Source organism: Desmodus rotundus, chromosome 7 (genome assembly GCF_022682495.2).
Source record: "Desmodus rotundus isolate HL8 chromosome 7, HLdesRot8A.1, whole genome shotgun sequence".
Lineage (NCBI taxonomy): Eukaryota > Metazoa > Chordata > Mammalia > Chiroptera > Phyllostomidae > Desmodus > Desmodus rotundus.
This window is the reverse complement of record NC_071393.1, coordinates 37572792-37593126: the sequence shown is the minus strand read 5'-3', so window position 1 is coordinate 37593126 and position 20335 is coordinate 37572792. Positions and strand designations below refer to the sequence as shown.

The 20335-nt window shown below is 38.4% G+C and overlaps 1 protein-coding gene across 13 annotated transcripts in view; it reads right to left on the bottom strand.

The window, feature by feature from the left end:
• Positions 1-20335, bottom strand: part of MYO9A (myosin IXA) — a 277361-nt gene that overhangs the window by 21368 nt on the left and 235658 nt on the right. For all 13 annotated transcript variants that reach the window (XM_045192856.3, XM_053928668.2, XM_053928660.2 and 10 more), the window contains 5 exons: positions 14887-15079; positions 12973-13101; positions 12118-12223; positions 11236-11367; positions 10359-10482 (listed from right to left, as the gene is read on the bottom strand). In XM_045192856.3, the coding sequence (XP_045048791.2) occupies positions 10359-10482; positions 11236-11367; positions 12118-12223; positions 12973-13101; positions 14887-15079 (684 nt within the window). The remainder of the gene's footprint in view (positions 1-10358; positions 10483-11235; positions 11368-12117; positions 12224-12972; positions 13102-14886; positions 15080-20335) is intronic.

The following is a 20335-nucleotide window of genomic DNA, read 5'->3' as shown; positions in this document are numbered from 1 at the left end:
TAGGAAGCAGGGAATTGAATTATCGGACCACATCCTGAAGACTCTGCTTTCCTGGTAAGGAGAGATCTAGAAAACTGGCTGTTTTACATGTTTTAATTAGGTAACCAGGCTTGTTCAAAATCCCAATACTTGTAGTTATGATTCGCCAGACAGTGAGGATGAGTAAACACTTCAGATACTTTTGTCATTTGCATTTATTTCTCACACGGGAAAAGGAACTGCCCTCACCAAGTACGCCTGTGTGGTGCGGCACGCCAGCTGCATTGGGAGTGGTGCGGGGCGGCGGTTCTCAAAGTGCAGCTTAGTGATACGATACTAAGATGCTAGATGCCCTTCCACTTGACACTGCACCAACTGTACAAACTGCTGGCGTCTTTGCATAAATCAAGGTAGTGTTAACAAACTACACTGGTAATCAATGCATTCTTTACTATCATGCATAGTTTTAAAAAGCCAATTTCATTTCCTGTCATCTATCAGGAAGTATAAATTAATTTTACTCTTAACCCAAGTTCACTATATTTGATTTTCTGTATGACAAAATTAGAAGTTTCATACATAATGGAACTTTATAACACACTGATTGGTTATCTTAAGAAAAATGTGTGCAATTGTTTGAAATGTACGCTGAATTAACTGCTTTATTCATGAAATACTACCTACAATAATCAACAAAGTATGATTACTCAGACAGGTGTGCAGCAGACACTGTCTCTAAAAATGTATGAAGGGAGTTGATCATTTCAAATGAAATAAAATACATGACCAATGACAAAATTTCAAGTTTTCAAACAAATATTAGAACTTTGTAAAACTTCTAATTGCACCATGAATTTGACAACTTCCCAGTACGTAAAGATTTTCCTGAAGAGACTGGTGGTGATATTAAACAAGTGTGATTTTTCATATTGTATAATGAAACATTTGAAAGATCTGAATAACTCAGTGAACCAGTATTTTCCAAATGATCCCCCAGGATATTACAAGGCCATATGTAAGTAACAGAAAACCTATTCAAAGTCTGAAATAATCAATAGATTTTAAAGTCACAGAATATGAAATGTTAATTGATATATTATAGCTTCATGGTATATATTGCAACAAACTTTTCAGAAACTAAAAACTGGTGATTTTGGGTGTAGGCCCAAAGAGCATCCAAATCATGTGCTTGACCAGATGAAAACCATATGGACCACTTCTCTCACTAGAAATACCACACAGCTCCCTGAGGCCATTTTAACAGGAATGAGTCTGAATCTCTTAATGGCATCTTTAAAGGAGCTATGAGCTGATCCCTTTTAATAAAAGAACTGAGGGTCTTTTCATCTAATAGGCCAACATTCTATGAGGGAGAAGAAACTCAGCTTTGGAACATGAGCAGGGGTTGAGCAGGCACATAAGGTGGGAGAAAGAACTAAGTTGTTTTAGGGGATGTATGAGGAAAAAAGTCTCTGCTTTCTCTGTAAATAAAAATTTTCCTGAGCTCTCTTCCTGGCATTGTCAGACAGAGCAAAGATTATGATAAACTAAATCACTGGTTCCCTTCTCCATCTTCTGTAATAGAACTATAAATCTACACCCTGGCCATGGCCTTGAGGAAGGTTAAGTATATTCTCCAGTCCTTGATTTGGGCTTTGGTCATGTGATTTGCTTATGGCCAGCTGGATATTGGCAGACGCTACGGGAACAGAAGCACACACAGTTGAGGCTAACAATGTATGTGGCGCAGACACAGCCATGAGAAAATGATACCCATCCCAGATAGGTCACTGGTTGAAGAATAACAAGAGATGTGCAGAACAGAGCTGGATCCAACCTGCAGCTCACCCTAAATCAGCTGAACCCCAGCCAATTCACACATGTGCAAGTGGTAAATACATGATTATCGCATTAAGCCAATGAGTTTTGGGGTGTTTTCCTAGGTAGGATTATCATGAAAATAGCTATCCCATGCACATTCTGGAAGCTACCACTTGAGTAAACCCACTGTTTTTCCCTAAAGGTCTGGAAGACTCTGGTGATGGGGAAAGGTTTGGTAGTATTATTCCTTGGTTTAAAAATCCTTGATGGCTTCTCAGGAGGACCTAAAAGGATCAAATCTGAACTACTGGTCCTGGAATTTAAGAACCCAAAATGCTACTATCAATCTTTTCTTCCTTCATTCTTTTTTTTTTTAATTCTTAGTTTATTTATCTTCTCATGAAAAATCTGCATAATCACCACAGATAAAGTCACTGAAGAATCTTTACTCCTTCTGTTGTCCAATCTCCAGCTCACTTTTTGCCTCCACCAACAAACACTGGCCTTTGCAGCCTGACTTTCTTCATTCTGTTCTTGCGTTCCTTTCTCTGTTTCCTGAGGTCTTCCTCTTCTCATATAGGCCATGTCTTGCGAGTCTGTGTTTGGGTTCATTTTTCTCTGCATAATCCAAGGAATCATAAATCATGCCAAAGCCAGCTGTCTTCCCACCACCAAAATGGGTTCTGAATACAAACACAAAGATGACATCTGGTGTAGCCTTATACATTTTGGCTAGTTTTTCCCGAATTTCTGTCTTGGGTACTGTTGCCTTGCCAGGGTGAAGGACATCAATGACCATTTGTTTCCGCTGAAGTAGTCTGTTCGTCATGAAGTTCCTGGTCCAGACAGTCCCTGTGTTGTTCATGATGGCTGCCAATCTTCAAGCAGCAAGGGAGGAAAAGACTCTTCCTTCATTCTTAACCAAAAATCTTATATTCTAGCCATTGCAGTTTAGTCAATTTTCTCAGGTAGTACTAGTCACCCAGCTCTCCCCTGGGTGCCCAACCCGCAGTCCGAGGGCCACATGCGGCCCAGGATGGCTATGAATGCCGCCCAACACAAAATTGTAAATTTACTCAAAATCTTTTTTTTGCTCCTCAGTTTTCATTTGTGTATTTAACGTGTGGCCCAAGACAACTCTTCTTCTCCCAGTGTGGCCCAGACACGCCCAGAGGTTGGACACACCAAAGCCTCCGCACAGATGAGACCAGTAAAATGAACTGCACTGATTTACATCTTTGTTCACTAGACCGTTAATCTATCTAAGGCAGAGATCTAGCCTTTCTAAATACCTCCGGCACCTAGCACAGTACCGAAACACGGCTTTTTGTTGAAAAAAAAGAGAAAGGAATGAGAATAAATGAAACTGAGGATGTGAAAAGAAAAAAGATGTGTCTAATGTGCAGTACTTCTCTTCTCTCCAAAGAGAAGTACTTTTAAGAAACATATTAAAAGTAATCTCACTTTTCCTTAGTAAAACTGTGAAAGTTTAAAAATATTAAATGGATTTATGATACTAAATTGAGTCCATGTTTTATCTCCAAAAATCTCCCTAAAACAAAAGAAATGTGAAACTATGAATACCATAGTACTGTCACAACTTCATTCAACACACAGAAGGCCCTCGCCTGGTGGCTCAGTGGGTTGGAGCACCGTCCCATACACCAAAATGTTGAGGGTTCGATCCCTGTTCAGGGTGTGTATGGGAAGCAGCGGATGGATGTTTCTCTCTCACATTGATATTTCTCTCTCTACCTCTTTTTCCCTCTCTCTCCCTCTCCCTCTCTCTCATGCATATCCTCAGGTGAGAATTTTTAAAAATAAATAAATAAATAACATGCATAAGGAAAATATAAATATTCAAAAATATTAATAGACAATGGTGATTTTCTTCTTGCCCTTTACTCTTTAGCTTATTGTTCAAAATTTTCTACAATAAACATGAAACTAGTATGTGAATGTATCTTTTGTGTACAAATATAAGATCTTAGATTTATGAAATGGCTAATTCTAAAAGACAATATGTATCATATGAGAAAGAAGTAAATTCAGTAATTGATAAATGTAAAATAGTTTATCTTTCAAGTCCTGTGAAAAATTGGAAAACTTTCCTTAAAAGTACTAAGTATGTTAATATGTAAAAAAAAAGCTAGTATGAATCTTAAAATTAGAATTATTTTAAAAAGGAGGTATATGTGAACTGAGACTTTTTAAGAATATCAATGATAGACTTGTAGGTAACTTCTAGCAGCAAAAACTACATGAGGGGCCAAGAGAATCCGTTCCTGTCTATAGTCCGTACTTTTCATGCTCTGAACACAACACCCTCTACATCACTGTACTGTCTGAGTGCTTCACCTCCTCTTCTCTCACATGTAGTCCTATCATCTCAAGACCACAGTAACCCTTACCTCATCGTCTCTTCCTACCCTCCGCTTTTAGTCCCCCAAGCCTGATTAGCAGGCCGCCTGAAGAGAGTCAAGTTCCTTAGCCAGGTATTACTGTAGTTCTTCTCTCATCCACAAAAGAATTCCCTACATAATTTCTCTGTTTGCCCCCATCTGAGAGAAAACGATTCCAAGGCTCTGTAAGAGGTGCTTCTTTTTCAAAAAAAGAACCCAAATATTGTTCTCCTTTTGCCTATTCTCCCAAAAGACCCCGTGCCTGATCTCCCTCAGCACTGGCCCTGGCATGGTTCCTGCACGCGCATCTTCAAGCAATGCCTTTCCGACACCGTAGGGATCTCTGGGAGGGGACCAGGGAAGAACGGTAGGAGTCTTCTGGTTGCAGTGTAATCAAAGATAACGCTACCACGTCTCAACAAAAGAAAAAAACTGCAGCTATATGAAGTGATGGATGTTAACTAAACTGAATGTGGTAATCATTTCACAATATATACATCTATCAAATTATGTTGTACACCTTAAACTAGTACAATGTCATATGTCAATTATGTATTTTTTAAAAAAGGTAACACCGTAACAATACCTGCTGGTGAGTACCGGAAGCGGTAAGAACGCCTCTCTATTCTGAGAAAATCGTCAATCTTCAACCTGATTCTCACTATGTCGAGTCCCCGGAATGTGACCAGTAGACTTACACATCATGCGCTAACACACATAAGAAAGTGGCAGCCCTGGTCATGTGGCTCAGTTGGCAGGAGCATCGTCTTGTACATTTTTTTTTAAAAAAAGAGGAAGGTTGCAGGTTTGGTCCTGGGTTTGGGCACGTATGAGAGGCAACTGATCGATATTTCTCTCTCTCTCTCTAAAATCAATAAAAATATCCTCTAGTGAGGATTTTAACAATCTGCTAAAGAAGAAAAAGAAAATGGTGGGCTCCTTTGCTAGAGTCAATCAAGTCTAAGTCCACACTTAAATCTCTCCATCCTCTGGGGCTCCTCAGGGCTGCTACTTTTCAACCGACTGCTGGCTTTCACACTGTTAATACTTAACTTTTGGAGGGGGCATTTCTTGCTTCTTTTAGTGTAAATTTCAAAGCCTAACCCCACAGATCTACTTGTCCACATTAACAGAAGGAAATGGAGGTATGCAAACTTCTAACAGACATGCAGAAGTTCTTTAGTGAGCTGAGAAAATACAAAATTAACCAATACTGCCAACCACTGCAAGTACAGCAGGAAAATCCTGAAAAGGCTTAAAGCAATTTTAAAATTCCAAACTAAGTAAATACAGCAACTGATACTATTTTAAGAAATAAGAATGTTGTTTCTAAATCCTTTCTCAGAGCCCCTGTTCAACTAGATATATTACGAAAAAAACACTCCATCAACGTTTCAGAAGTGTTAACACATTATATCCCAAATTTATTTGGCTATGAAAATCTTTGTGTATAACATCTTTTAAGAGAATAATTTGTGAGGGTCTTGTATATTAGTAAACTTTATTTTAAATTATATTCTTCATATTATATTAGCCTAAACAGTATTAAATCAGTATTTATGCTTGCAATTATAGCATAAGTAACAAAAAGATTTGTTATAGAAAAGGTATAACTGGATGGACTGTAAACATATCATATTCTGCAGTCTTAGATTGAGAATAGCCTGGCTAAGATTATGGACCATAAATCTAATTACTCTTTCCACATGGTAGGAGAAACAGATACATTTAACCCTTGAACAGCATGGGGGTTAGGAGTACCAACCAGCCACTCAGTCCAAAATCCACATATAACTTCTGACTCCCCCAAAACTTTATAGTTTCCCCCTAGTATCTGCAAGGGACCTCCTGCCCCACATCAACAGATGCTCAAGTCCCAAGTGCAAAATGGCATAGCACGGTGCATGCAAATAGCCATCCACATGCAGGGACTCCCAGCCTGGTGAGATGGAGGGCTGACTGAATATTTATCGAAAAAAACCCAACATATAAGTGGCCCTACCCCATGCAGTTCAAACCCATGTTGTTCAAGTGTCATCTATATTTTCAAAATCATTTCAAAATGAAATGATCAAGATTCAACCTATTTTAGTGATGGCAAATATGTTTACAAGTCAAAAGCCTCCTAAATGATATGTAGCTGTAGTCCTGACAATCTCTAACCATTATTCTTCAGAATGCTATGTTGTCTTCTAAAAGACACATTGATAGTGATATTCCCTTACTTAAAGATCTTTCTAAAGCTCCCAAATGCTTCCAGGTAGAAAATTCAAGTCTTAATTTTGCCCGGCTGGTTCTAACTAGCTCTACAAGGTGGTGATTATTCATGGATTGCTGTGTCATGCTTCCTTGACTCCGGAACTGTCTTCCCCTCTTTCCTTCCTTCATTTGTTAAATTCCTGCATATCTTCCAACACCCACCTCAAATGACTTTTCATAGTAGCAATAAAACAACATTTTTTTTTATAAATGCAGTTTACTCTGCATTTCAGAAAAGCCATTATTGTATTTGAAATAGCATGCTTTAAATCTATGAATACATGAAGATTATTGACTTTAATTAGTAGTCAGTCTATTTTTAGTGGATATCCTCAACACTTACTGCTCTCTCTTCTACATTCAATTCGTAGACTCAATTCCATAGATGCTTACTGAATACCAAATTATGTCCTAGACACACAGTCTTATTCTTAAGACTTGGCCTGAAGTCTTTTCTACAGCTAAATGCATATGCAATAGGAAGTTAAGTGGAATTTTTCCTCTTGCTTCAAAATTGTGGCTAAAATTCAAGGCTGAGAATAATTCAGTACCTCTTCTTTTAGCTTCAAGGAGCCAACAGTAGTTGGTAGCAGCCTCTTCTCTTAAGGCTTACTGAGAGACACTGGTTTATTGAACCAGCTCTACTGTCAATATTGTAATACCTTCCCTCAATGAGAATCTAAAAAGGCTGAAAAGAAAGAGGGGTTTATCGGACTTTGAGGGGAACAGAGAGTTTATGAAAAGAGGATATTCCACCCCCTCTTTGGCAGAAAAAAGCAGCTGTCATATGTGATTCCAGAAGATAAAAAACGAAGTTTGAGGTCATTTAAAGGAAAGGCACACTGGTATTTCATTCCCGTTTGGTTATCTGTGTAAGCAAAAGATTGACTGATTTTCCCCATTATATGCACAGGGGAGAAGAGAAATGCAGAGTGTGGTAAGGAAGCTACAGGCAGAGAGATAGGCAAGACTATTGCCCACCCCTAGTCATTGGTTTCCAACAGGTATAAAAAAATGTAAGTTTTTCCCCAATGTGCTTGCAGACCCTAGAATTGGCCACGGAAGGTAGATTTGACTGGATAAAGTCTTGCCCCTCTACCCCCCAAAAAAGAAAAACAGCAGAGTCACATGGTATGAATTCCATCGGTCAGGTTTAGCCAGAAGATGTTACCACGTCTTGCAAGGGATGGCCAATGCCAATGGCAATGGGGCAGGACTGAGCTCACTGTCAGCAGAGTACATTGGGCTACCGCTCATCTTCACTGAGCCTGTTGACAATAAGCTGGAGATAACTGTTCAACAACCAGGAAGCAGGACTGCCACCTCAACACTGGGACATCATGCAGAATTCTGCCTCCCCCACCGCCCTTCCCAGCTTTAACACCAGAGGAAGAAAAAGCATAAGAAAAAGAGAGGGCAGAAGTGTGTGACCAAAAAACCCCTGCTCACCCACCCCCTAAGTTTTCAGCCCCAGATTAAGGTCAGTTTGTCCTGGGATAAAGTGATAAGAGTACCACATCAAGCCCTCGACTGGAGTTATAATATGGAAAAAACTAAGTCTTAAATACTGGAATGAGACTATAGAATTTAAATACTATGTAATAGTGACAAGATGTTGTTAAGGCAGGAAAGGAGAGTTTGGCACGGTAGAGTCAGAAAGCAGTTACTTGATAAAAAGTAAAACTGATATGTATATACATGTCAGCAAGTTGAGATCTTCAAAGAACTGGTTACACATAAACAGTCTCTGAAATTAGTTTCCCTATATATTGGCGTTCTAATTCTCCATTGCTTTTTTGTATAATTAATGAAATCCTGGTATGAGCTCTTCGATACTGTGATATTTAAGTCTAGAACCTGTCCATTTGCTCACTACTGTTTGCTGATCTGTCTGAAAAATACTAAGTGGATAACAGCCATCTTTCTATATTTGGAAAGATACCACCAAGGTCACAGATATGAATGGACATATAAGCATTACTAATAATGGAGGATGTTAGAAGTAGCAATAGGTAATTCAAGGAATAAAGTGAAGGAGACTTATGAGAACAAAGCTCAGAAAGCAGAAATTACTTTCACAACTCAATGCTTTCAACGATCACCTTTTAATGAACCAACCAAAGAAGAAACCACCGTAAGAGGCTTATCTGACAAAGGAAAAATGAGTATATTGTAAATGGAGATTGTTCAACTGTATGATTCAGAGGAAGGAAAATGAAGGTTCTAAAGAAAGGGAGGAAGAGAAAAGCAAGTAAAGGCTGGTCAGGAAGGAGGACCGGAACTGGGGCTGCACACGGAGGGTGGATAAGCATGGATGATAGACAGAGGAGACAACTCCTGGATGGATGAGAGACAAAAATGTAAAGTGGCTGTGACACATTGCGATATTAATACATACCGAGACTGAATTGCGGGTAATGCTCATAAATCTAACTGCAATTAGTACAGGTTTCTGGATTAGGAAGGACATGAAAAGGAAAGCAGAAGGTTAGAATGCACATGTCATTGCCCCATTAAAAGAGAAGGTTTAATCTTTAAATGGACTTATTCTGCAGCATCAGCAAAAAAAGCACAGCTGGTCTACTTGCTTTGAAAATTTGTGGGGGGAGGTTGGTCGGGGGTGGAGGGATCAAGCAAAAAGGAAAAAGGACTCATGGACATGGACAACAGTGTGGTGATTGCGGGGGGCAGGGGGAGGAGGGTTTAAGGGGGACAAATGGTAGTGAAAAAAGTAGAATTAAAAAAAAAGAAAAGTAGCTTTTTAGTAAAAGGTCTCTTCCCTTCCTCCCTGGATGGCTGCTAAATTGGGCCTCTCAGAACTGAGTTCCTGAAAACTGATACTACAGAAAGACTTTCACTTTTAAATGGGTTTCTTTTTTTCAGTTTCTGGGGAAAAGATTTAGATAGTGTCCTGTGATGGGTTTTATTTAAAACCTTTAATGACTGGTAAAAGTCTATGTTTAGATTTGCTTTTAGAAAAGACCCTTTGCTAATTTAATCAACAAACATTTGGTGAGCACTTATTCTGTGCCAGAAAGTTTCAATGGTGAATGAAGAACAAAGTTACTTTATTACTAATCTAAATATTACCTATGAAGATAAGAATTGGTATTGCTGGGCCCCTGCTTCTCTTTAGAGATTTGCTGGGGATCTGAGTGGAAGTTCATCACTACAATTTTGTTTTACCATTAAGGGGAAGGGTAGCAAACAGGCAATAATTAAACTTTAATTCACAGTAGCTTCGCAGTTACCCAGACCCTACTGATTACTGCACAGTGAGAATTGGAATTATCTATATACAGGCCACTGGTTGCAAAGGAAAATATTAAACAGAAAAGTGGGCAAATGGAGGAAGTAAATTTTTTTCAAAACTAACAATAAACCCTTAAATTATCTTTATTTGATAACAATAGGCTAATAGATGGAATTCCATTTCCTTATGAATATTTTTGCAATTGATTAAGTTCTCTACATCCCAGGAGTACTGGCAGGACCACCTAAAGGGACATGGATGAGGTAGGACCAGAGGGTGGAAGGAAGTAGAGAAAACAGTTAAGGTAAGTTAAGTTTTCACAGAAAGGACAGGAAAAGAAAACAGGGCAGATTATTAAACCACCAACATTTTATTCAAATCCCTCTACTTGATTTTTAAAATTCTACACATTTAACTGCACATATATTATGTAAATACAAATAAAGAGAGCTAAAAGATCAATCATTTCAAACATGACTGAACATGAGGCATCCACAGTGCCCTGATATTTGATGTTTGTTTTTTTTTTTTAACTTGTTCTAGGTGAAAAAGATTCAGAGAATAATCTTTCTCTCCACCATAAATGCACACTTAAGTCCCAGGAAGGCTCCCATTTTCCCATGATTCCATGTTGTGCAGCTTACCATTGATCTACGGATCAGTGACAACCTGGTTTTTGCCTTATTCTCAGCAAATTCCAGGCTACTGATGTCTTTGAGACGAGCCTTATATTTATTCATTTGTTCCACAACAATCAGCTCCACACAGCTGAAACAGGAGGAAAGACAGAAAACTGTTAAGAGATGAAGCAAATCAAATAAATTGTAGCACCCGCAGACTGTTTTCCAGCTAAGTGTGGTAGATGGTAGGAGGATGAAAGAAAAATCAACATCCCTTATTTTATGAGCTCAGAGACATTTTGGAATGATGGGTGAGAACTCTCGCTGCACTTTAGTACCCATCTGAGGAATAGTTCTAAGTCCCAATGCCCAGGCCACACACCAGAACAACTAAATCAGACTAGACTCTCTGGAAATAGGACACAAACACCAGTATTTTTTTAAAGCTCCTTTTGCAATCAAAGTTAAGAACCACCACTCCAGAAGGAAAGCAGAAGTTCACAAAAAAAAAAAAAAGAGGCCAAGGTGAAATACGGGAATATTAAGTACTAAGAACAAAGGGTTTCAGAGCCATAAGACCACAGTTAGACTAGATTAAAGAAAGATACAAGTGTACGTAATTTGGTAAATTGGAATTTTAAAATATATTTAGAAACTACAGCATTCCTAAAGAAAAGCCAAATTTTAAAAATAAATTTCTTCAAAACAAATGATGCTCAGCTGAAGAGACTCTAAAGAATTTCTTTTCATCTCCAGCATAAAAAATCTCAAGGTATCCAGCAATCGTTTTAAAATAATCTGAGCTTATAAAATCATTCACTATGTTTACTATCTGGATAGTAACTACGCCGACTCACGTCCCTGGGGTCTTAGAGAGAGAGGTGACCGTGACTGGCCTTACGTGGTAGTCTTGCTGATGTCCTGCACGCTTTGTAGTGGGTCTATGGTGTCCGGGCAGCGGAGAATGCAGGGCGCAAACACAATGGCCAAAGCATTAGCAGACATCCGATTAGTGTTTTCCTGCAGAGCAATCCTAAGAAACAGAAACAAAAACAAAACTAAACACCCAAGTGAAGTAAGGATAAAAATGGAAATAGTAAGGAGGTATGTAGAAGAGATGAGAGAAAGATGACAAATGACATCGAATGTGTAGTACTGAAGGGAGACACTGCCGGCATTTCCCAAAGCTGTTTCTTTGCCTTTGGAAAATACACTTTCACTCTGTTATTTCCTTGAAGAAATGTAGGCCACTAGGTAGCTTATGGGGGGAAATCTGCGACCCATGGCTCAAGGTCACCATCACTAGAAGGATATGTCTGAAGCATGCGGAGTGGAGACATTAAAGCATTTTCAGAGTCATATTTATCCAAAAAGAAACATGGTTTCTTCCCACTACTGCTGATATTTCCACTCGGGAAGAGAGACTACTGAAGTCTCTTTGGCCGGTCAGTCAATTCCCCAGCACCACCTGCACCCCCCTCCTGTGAATTAGGTTATGTCTACAGATAGACAAACTTTGGGATTTAAATAATAGGCTAGGCCACAGTGCCACCCTGAGGCTGAAGTTCTTACTTGGCTCAAATAGGGCAGAGAGGCAGCTGCCATACAGTACCACTAGTCTGAGGATTTCTGCTCCAAGGAACCGTTAACTACCTACTTGAGGCACTGACTTCATGCCCAAGGAAAGAAAATATCTGTCTAGTTTTCCAAATAGAGCAGCTTTTCATTTACTTAAAAGAATCCAAGGGAAACTGTTAAACATTCCCTTGCTTCTTGAAGTTACCTGACTAAATGAAAGATGAGGCGCTCCAGCGTATTGAGGTGAGTTCGGGAGAGCTGGTCAATCACAGAGTATACACCGCGGATTGTCTCTTTCCTCTCCTGGAGACCTGAAAACAGTTAAGAGCAGCAAACAAGACTGACTATCCCTCCTTACACTCTACATATTCTTCCCGACAGACACCAGGTAGCAGGGGAGACTGGCTCTAGAGTTTTGGGAGATGCAACTGTACCTGTGTGGCAGGTAATTCACAGTTACTACTAATCTCTCATTGCTTGGGTTCTATGTTCACTAAGGAGTCTGCTGAGTTTTAATCTATATTCCAGTAATCCTTGATCACAGCAAGGAGAAAGAGATACCCCAGTTTTTCAAGCATTTGGTGGCTAACTGATCCCCCACTAAAATTAATCGACTGCCATATAATTTATAAATCAGTCTGATGGGACTTTAAGAAGCATGCCTCAAGGCCTATACACTTCTAGGCCTTCATCCATAGTCTACACATCTATAGTACTAAAAAACTAAACTCCACTACCTGCTAGGCCTGGCATAAAACAGCCTGCTTTACACAGAATTCTTGTCTAGATTCACAATTCAAATGATCATAAGCAACCCTTAAATATCCTATTTAAGAAGCAAATAAGTAAGTGACTTACTCAGAAAACTTTTTGGACACTGAAATTTTAATGAGTCTCTAAAGAAGTTAACATTTACTGACAGTTTTATATTAATTATCAGAAGCTTACTCTTTGATCTATATGGACTGAACCACTAGAAGATAGCTAAATAATTCATAATGAAGATGGTATTCCCTTCCCAAGTCTAGGCCTCTCCTCAAACCCAGGAAGCCATGCTTACCCATAGCTCGAAGAAACTCCTCATAGAGCTCAAAGGTCATGAGTGGATTGGGCAAATCGCGAAGCCATTGTTTGAATACACTTGCAATGACATGGATGTTATAGTCATCTAGGTTTACACTCTCAGCATCTATTTGTAAACAGGAGTTAGATAACAAAGACAAAACATGTAAAGATGTTCAAATGATTCACTTTAGAAACTATCGTCACCGAAGGAAGGTTTCACGTTCTTAATTAGACTAACTTAGTATCTTCTACAATCTAATCCCATCCTTTGGAACAGTGCTTCTAACCGTAGTAAAAGAACAGTTTTTGTTTATATTCCAAATCTGTTGTAGATTGATCCATGTGTAAAATAAAAGATCATGTTTTCATATCAAGCACTATTAAACGGCTCCAACAGTCTCTAAATGCTTGCTCTCAACTTCTGTACATCCCTGGCTGTGGATTAGTCCTGACCACCCTGAGTGACACTGCTTTAGGTGACAAACAGCGAAAAGGCCCAGAGGATGTTTTCTAAAGGAGAGCTGATTTTCAGTCATTCTTACAGATGGAAGGAGGGTAATAATTGAGCTTAGGAAATGTAAAGGAAACACCTTTATTTTGTTTCACTCAGAAACTCCCTACGGAGTTTACACAGAGGAGGTTTATTGACGAGATTGGGAGGATATGGAATGACTGATTTTTTCACTTGTGCTGACTCAGGGTACAAGAAACTAGATGGCAATTGCCTTTCAACTGGAGTAGACCAAGTTTCTGTAGACAGAACCTTCTGCTTGAGTTTTATTAGGCATCTGCTATTATTATTTCCATATTGATTCATTTCTCACTGATTTGTTCACTTAAAAACAAACCAGAAAGGTAAGGTATGTGGTTAGGTTCTTGGCTATGCAGAGACTGGCTTTGTACAGAACTCTGATTCAAACAGACCTATTCCACCCTGACCAGTGTGGCTCAGTCGGTTGGATGCCGCCCCACAAAGCGAAAGGTTGTCAGTTTGATTCCCGGTCAGGGCACATGCATAGGTTGCCTATGTTTGGTCCCCAATCAGGGTGCATATGAGAAGCAACCAATCAATGTTTCTCTCTCATGTCAATGTTTCTCTCCCTTTCTCCCCCCATTACCCTCTCTCTAAAAATAATAAATAAAATCTTAAAAGAAAAAAAGACCTATTCCTTCCCAATAGTGGTAAAGAGTACAAGTTGATAATGAAGCCCACGTCAACCCCCTGGGTATATTCCAGAGCTGTGGCTAGAGCTGTATACAGATACATGTTCAACCCACCAATTTTCACTTTAAATACTATGCCATCAATGTAGGAAGGCAGGAAGATGCCTTGGAACCAGCACTTGGAGTCAGAATAACAGAGACTAACAGGCTATAGTTAAGATTCTGAATTCAGAGGATGTGGGGTTAAATTCCAGCTTGGTCACTTATTGGTGATGAGTCTCTGGGCAAGATCCTCTGTAAACCTCTGTTTCCTTTATCTGTAAATAGGGATAACAATCCCTAATTCATAGGACCATCGTGAAGACTATTATAAAAACATTAACTCGGTGTCCTGCGTCATCATTAACAGCTCATTATTTAAATTCCCTGAGCCCAGATTTTTTTCTGTGCAAATTACAGATACCGTTATCTTACTAGACTGTTAAGAAGATTAATAACATACACCTGAGGTACCTAATAACGCCTTGTATCCATGACACACCCAATATATGTTTGCTGCGTTGACCGCACAAAAACAAGTCTTCAGGAAGCTTGTTTACCATTTTTTGATAAACAAGCACCACAGAAAAAAACTACATTCTTCTGGCTACAAGAAAACGATCAACATGTGATGAAAACTCTAAGTACACAAAATGACCTACTTAAATAAAAGTATTTGGTCTGGATTTGGAGGGCACCATCTTACCTGTATCTAGACCTTGTCGGAGCTCCTTGATTTTATTAGTTGAACCAGACTTTCGATAAATACCTTCTGTATACAGTCCATGCATTTCAATGTAGTTTATGAGCTTTTCCACCACTAAAGGAACAGTTCGGTCTTCGCTAGTCAAACGGGACAGTTCGACCCCAAACTGTCGAGATGACAGCTCTGGATCATACTAAATGGAAGAGAACCTTTGTTTTCAAATATGTTCAAACGCCTTTAAACATGTTTAACCAATTCTTTAACAGGAGCTACTTTTTGTTTCCCTGAAGTTACATGAGCATAATTATGAGAGTTAGGAGGAAAGGGAATCACAGTTAAAGCTGACAGTATAAATAAGGGAGATGTTTGCTTCCTTCCTCTCCCACTAGGAATACACCCCAAAAATGCTGGGGTGAAGAATGAAGGTAGCAGCAGCAGGCTGCTGTTTCCCTTTCTGTTAAAAATCTCTTTATGGAAAGGTGGGATGTGGGCAATAGAGGAGGGATTTAAACGTATTCTAAACATTTAACAGGTACCATTAGAAAATCTACTGATATGAGTTAAAATAGTAACTTATGAAGCATAGGAATGTTTTGATGTGGGAAAATGGGAAAAAATTATAATTGCACATCACTAAAAAAAAAAAAAAGGAAAAAATACAAAAAAAGAGAACCAACCAGAATTTTAACTTCCAATCCATTCTCATTCCCATACTTTTGCATTGAACTTGGCTTAAATAAAAGGTTTTACACACACACACACACACACACACACAGAATGTTTCGATGTTTATGTAAACCTTTGGGGAAGTTCAACTAAACATCTACAGCACAGCTAAAAAGAGAGGCACACACAGATTGCCCCAAGGTTAGTAGTCTAGATCTTTTTAAAATTTACTGGAAGCCCGTGCTGGTGTAGTTCAGTGGATTGAGGGCGAGCCTGCGAACTGAGAGGCTGCCGTTTCAATTCCCAGTCAGGGCACATGCCTCAGTTGCAGACCAAGTCCCCGGTTGGGGGCATCGATATTTCTCCCCCTCTCTTTCTCCTTCCCTTCCCCTCTCTCTAAAAATAAACAAAATTTAAAAATAAAAAATAATTTAAAAACTCTTAAAAAATAAATTTAATACTGTAACCATCATACTTTACTAGTTTATGTGACTGCAAAAGAATAGCTTATCCTTAAGATTATTTGAATTCTCAAAAAGAAAAATGCCAGGTATTATTTCTGAGACAAAAACCTTTTTTATAAATTTCTTTTTTTCCCCTTTCCTTCTTCTCCTGTACCATTCATTCTCCTTCCCTAATCCAACACTGTGTACCCCACTCTCTCTTCCTATTTGCACCCAATCAGTGCCAAGTTCTTTTAGTCAAGCAGTACACCAGGGTGACGTATCAAACTCACTTTCACCAGGGTCCACATCAGCCTCGTGGTTGCCTTCAAAGGGCCGAATGTAATTTCAACTCCTTAACAGCTAAGGAGTAGTTATATTTATACAGCCCTAAAATTATCTTGGTCCTTTGAAGGCAACTACAAGGCTGATGTGGCCCCTGGTGAAAATGAGTTTGACACCCCTGCAAAACACTCTATTTTCTTTCCTGTTCTCAGTGCCACCTCCCTAGTTCAAACCTGTACCACTAACCACTTGGACTATTGCAACAGCTTCTTCAACTTCCCCACATCCATTTTCTCTTCACTTAATATACGGAAGAGTGTATATAATCTACTTTATTATCCTCTAAAACCTTCAGTGGCTGATCACTATATATTAAATAAAAGGTGCAAACATTGCAGAATCTAACATTTAAGATATTACATAAATGTATCCTAATTTCTCCTTTTAGCCTTATGTTAATACAGTTGTCACTTACTTACATGCTAGGTAACAGGGAAACAAAATCAAATAAACAGTCACTAACCCTAAGATTAATGCTCAGACTAGGAGTTTCAAGTGTGTGGGGATAGGTAAAACATAAAGAACAGATTCATTTGGTATTAGGGAACTACAGACGTGAAACAGCTCGATCAGGAAGGATTGGGTTGGGTGACTACTGGGTGACTCAGATGGCCACGGCTATGGGCAACTGGAGATTGGCAGCTCCATCAAGACAACTTGCCTGCTCACGTATCACATCTCCTACAGAGTTTTTTGGCGAAACATCAAATCAACCAGGTGACTCAGCCCCCCTACAACCCAGCCTTGGTGCCCTGAGACTTCTGTCTTTTCCCAAAACTAAAATCACCTTTGAAAAGGAAGAGATTTCAGACCGTCCATGAAATTGAGGAAAATATGACAGGGCAGCTTATGGTTATTGGGAGAACTGTTTGAGGTCCCCAGGAGTCTATTTTGAAGAGGACCAAGGTGGCACTGTCCTATGTACAATGTTTCTTGTATCTTTGTCAATAAATGTCTCTATTTTGCATATTACATGGCTAGATACCTTCTAGACAGACCTTGTATACTGATTTGCAATGTTCCTTTATTTTAATATAATTTTCAACACCATCTGGGCCTAGAGAGTTCTTTGTGGGAAGATTTTCAATTACAGATTCTACTTTAATAAATATGACTCCAGATTTTTTATTTTTTCTTGGCTTAGTTTAGCTAAGTTGTGCTTTTGTGGAAATTTGCTCATAGTCATAAACTATGACTATTTCCACAAAATAGTCATAGTTTATTTGCAATAAACCATCAAATTTATTGCTAACAAGGTATTTATAACAGCCTCTTATTTTCCTTATAATATATGCAGTACCTGCAGTGACATGAGCATTTCCATTCTTGAATAATAACACCTCCTGTTAAAAAATTCATCACTTGCTAAGAGTTTAGTGTTTCGGGCTTCTCAAAGACCTACAATGTGTCTTTATACATTTTTATCTGTTGCACAAAAGCTTTTGATTCCATTTATTTCTCTTTATTATCTATCCTTTGCTGTCTCTGGGTTTAGTATTTTTTCTATTTTCTAAGGATGGGAGTTGAGATCATTTCTATGCTTTTATCTTTTCTAACATATGATTTAAAGCTATAAATATTCCTCTAATCACAACTTTAGCTACAGCCATACTTCTGCTATGTCATAATTTTGTTATCATTGAACTCAAAATATTTTTCCATTTATATTGTGTCAGTAATTTAGAAGCATACTGCTTAATTTCCAAACATATGAGGATTATCTAGTTATATTTATATTGATTTTTACATAAATTCAATTCTGCTCAAAAAATATACTCTCAATATATTCTTTCTTTTCTTTTTTTAGTCTTTGAAAAAGGTGATTTATTTCTGGCTTATTCTTTTTTTTTCCTTTTTATTTAATTTAGTGGAGTGACACTGGTTAACGAAAATGATACAGGTTTCAGGTGCACGGTTCCATAACATGTGATCTGAACACTGTACTGAGCGTTCACCACCCAAGGTCAAGTCTCCTTCCATCGCCATTTAATACCCCCCCCCCCCCCCCCCGCCTCTCTTCCACCTCTCTCCCCAGTTACACCCTCCTCCCTCCCCCGGCAATCATCACACTGTTGTTTGTGTCCAGGAATTTTATCTCTTTTATTTTCTTTTTTTGCTCAATCCCTCTACCCTCCCCTCCCCCAATCCATTCCCCTAACCCCACTCCCAACAGTTGTCATCCTACTCTCTCTGAGTCTGTCTCCATCTTGCTTGCTAGTGCATTTTGTTCTTTACATTCCACATAGGAGTGAAATCATGTATTTCTTGGATTGGCTTATTTCACGTAGCACAATGTTCTCCAGGTCCATCCATGGTGTTGCAAAAGGGAAGATTTCCTTCTTTTTTACGGCCGAGTGGTATTCCATTGTATAAATGTACTACAACATTCTTATCCACTCATCTACTAATGGACACACGGGCTACTTCCAAATTTTGCTCTCAAAAATAACACTGCAATGAACACAGGGGTGCGTATATTCTTCTGAATTAGTGCTTCAGGTTTCTTTGGAGAAATTCCCAGAAGTGGAATTGCTGGGTCACAAGGCAGTTCCATTTTTAATTTTTTGAGACAACTCCACACTGCTCTCCACAGTGGGTGCAATAGAGTACATTCCCACCCACAGTGGATGAAGAGGGTTCCCCTAACTCCACATTCTTGCCAACACTCGTTTATTAATTTATGGATGAGAGCCATTCTGACCGGTGTGAAGTGATTCTCACTGTGGTTTTAACTTGCATCTCTCTGATGATTTCACTGAACATCTTTTCATATGTCTTATTAAGGGAGACATATGTATGGCCATCAGTCTGTCTTTTTGGTGTCTACTCAGGCCCTTTGCCAATTTTAGAATTAAATATTTTTTTGATGTTGAGCTTTTCAAGCTCTTTATAAATTTTGGTTATTACCCCTTAATGGATGTTGTCATTGGCAAATATCTTCTCCCAATCAAAAAGTTGTCTTTTTGTTTTGCTGATGTTTTCCTTTGCTGTGAAACATTTTATAATAATTTGATATAGTCCTATTTGTTTATTTTGTTTTGTTTTCTTTTGTTTTCCCTTGCCTGAAGAGGTATATCAGAAAAAAAAATACTGCTGTAACAAATATCTGAGGTTTTACAGCCTATGTTTTCTTCTAGGATTTTTATAGTTTTGAGTCTAACATTTAAGTCTTTAATTGATTTTGAATTTATTCTTGTATATGGTGTAAGAAGATTGTCTAGTTTAATTTTTCTGCATGTATTTGTCCAATTTTCCCGATACTATATATTGATTAGTCTATCCTTATCCCATGTGTGTTTCTGCCTCCTTTGTCAAATATTAATTTACTATAAAGACTTAAGTTTATCTCGGGGCTTTTTATTCCACTTTATTGACCTGTACATCTGCTTTTATGCTAGTACCATGCTGTTTTGATTACTATGGCTTTGTAGTACAGTTTAATATTAGGCAGCATGATTCCTCCAACTTTGTTCTTTTTCAAAATAGCTGTGGCTATTCAGGGTCTTTTGTAGTTCCATATAAAGTTTTTGAATATTTGTGACAGTTCTGTGAAATATGCATTGGTATCTTCATAGGAATTGTATTAAATCTATAGATTTTGGGTAGTATGGGGACATTTTAATGACGTTAACTCTTCCTAACCATAAACACAGCATATGCTTCCACTTATTTGTATCTTCTTCAATTTCTTTCTTCAGTGTCTTGTAATTTTCCAAGTACAGGTCTTTTACATCCTTGGTTAAGTTTATTCCTAGGTGTTTTATTCTTTTTGAAGCAATTGTGAACAGAGGTTTTTTTCTTAGTTTCCCTTTCTGATACTTCATTATATTTTGCATCCTGCTACTTTACTGAATTCACTGATCAGTTCTAGCAGTTTTTTTGGTGGCATTTTGGGGCCTCTCTAAATACAGTTTCTTGTCATGTACAAATAATAACAGTTTTATTTCTTCCTTTCCAATCTGGATGCCTTGTATTTATTCTTCTTGTAGGATTGC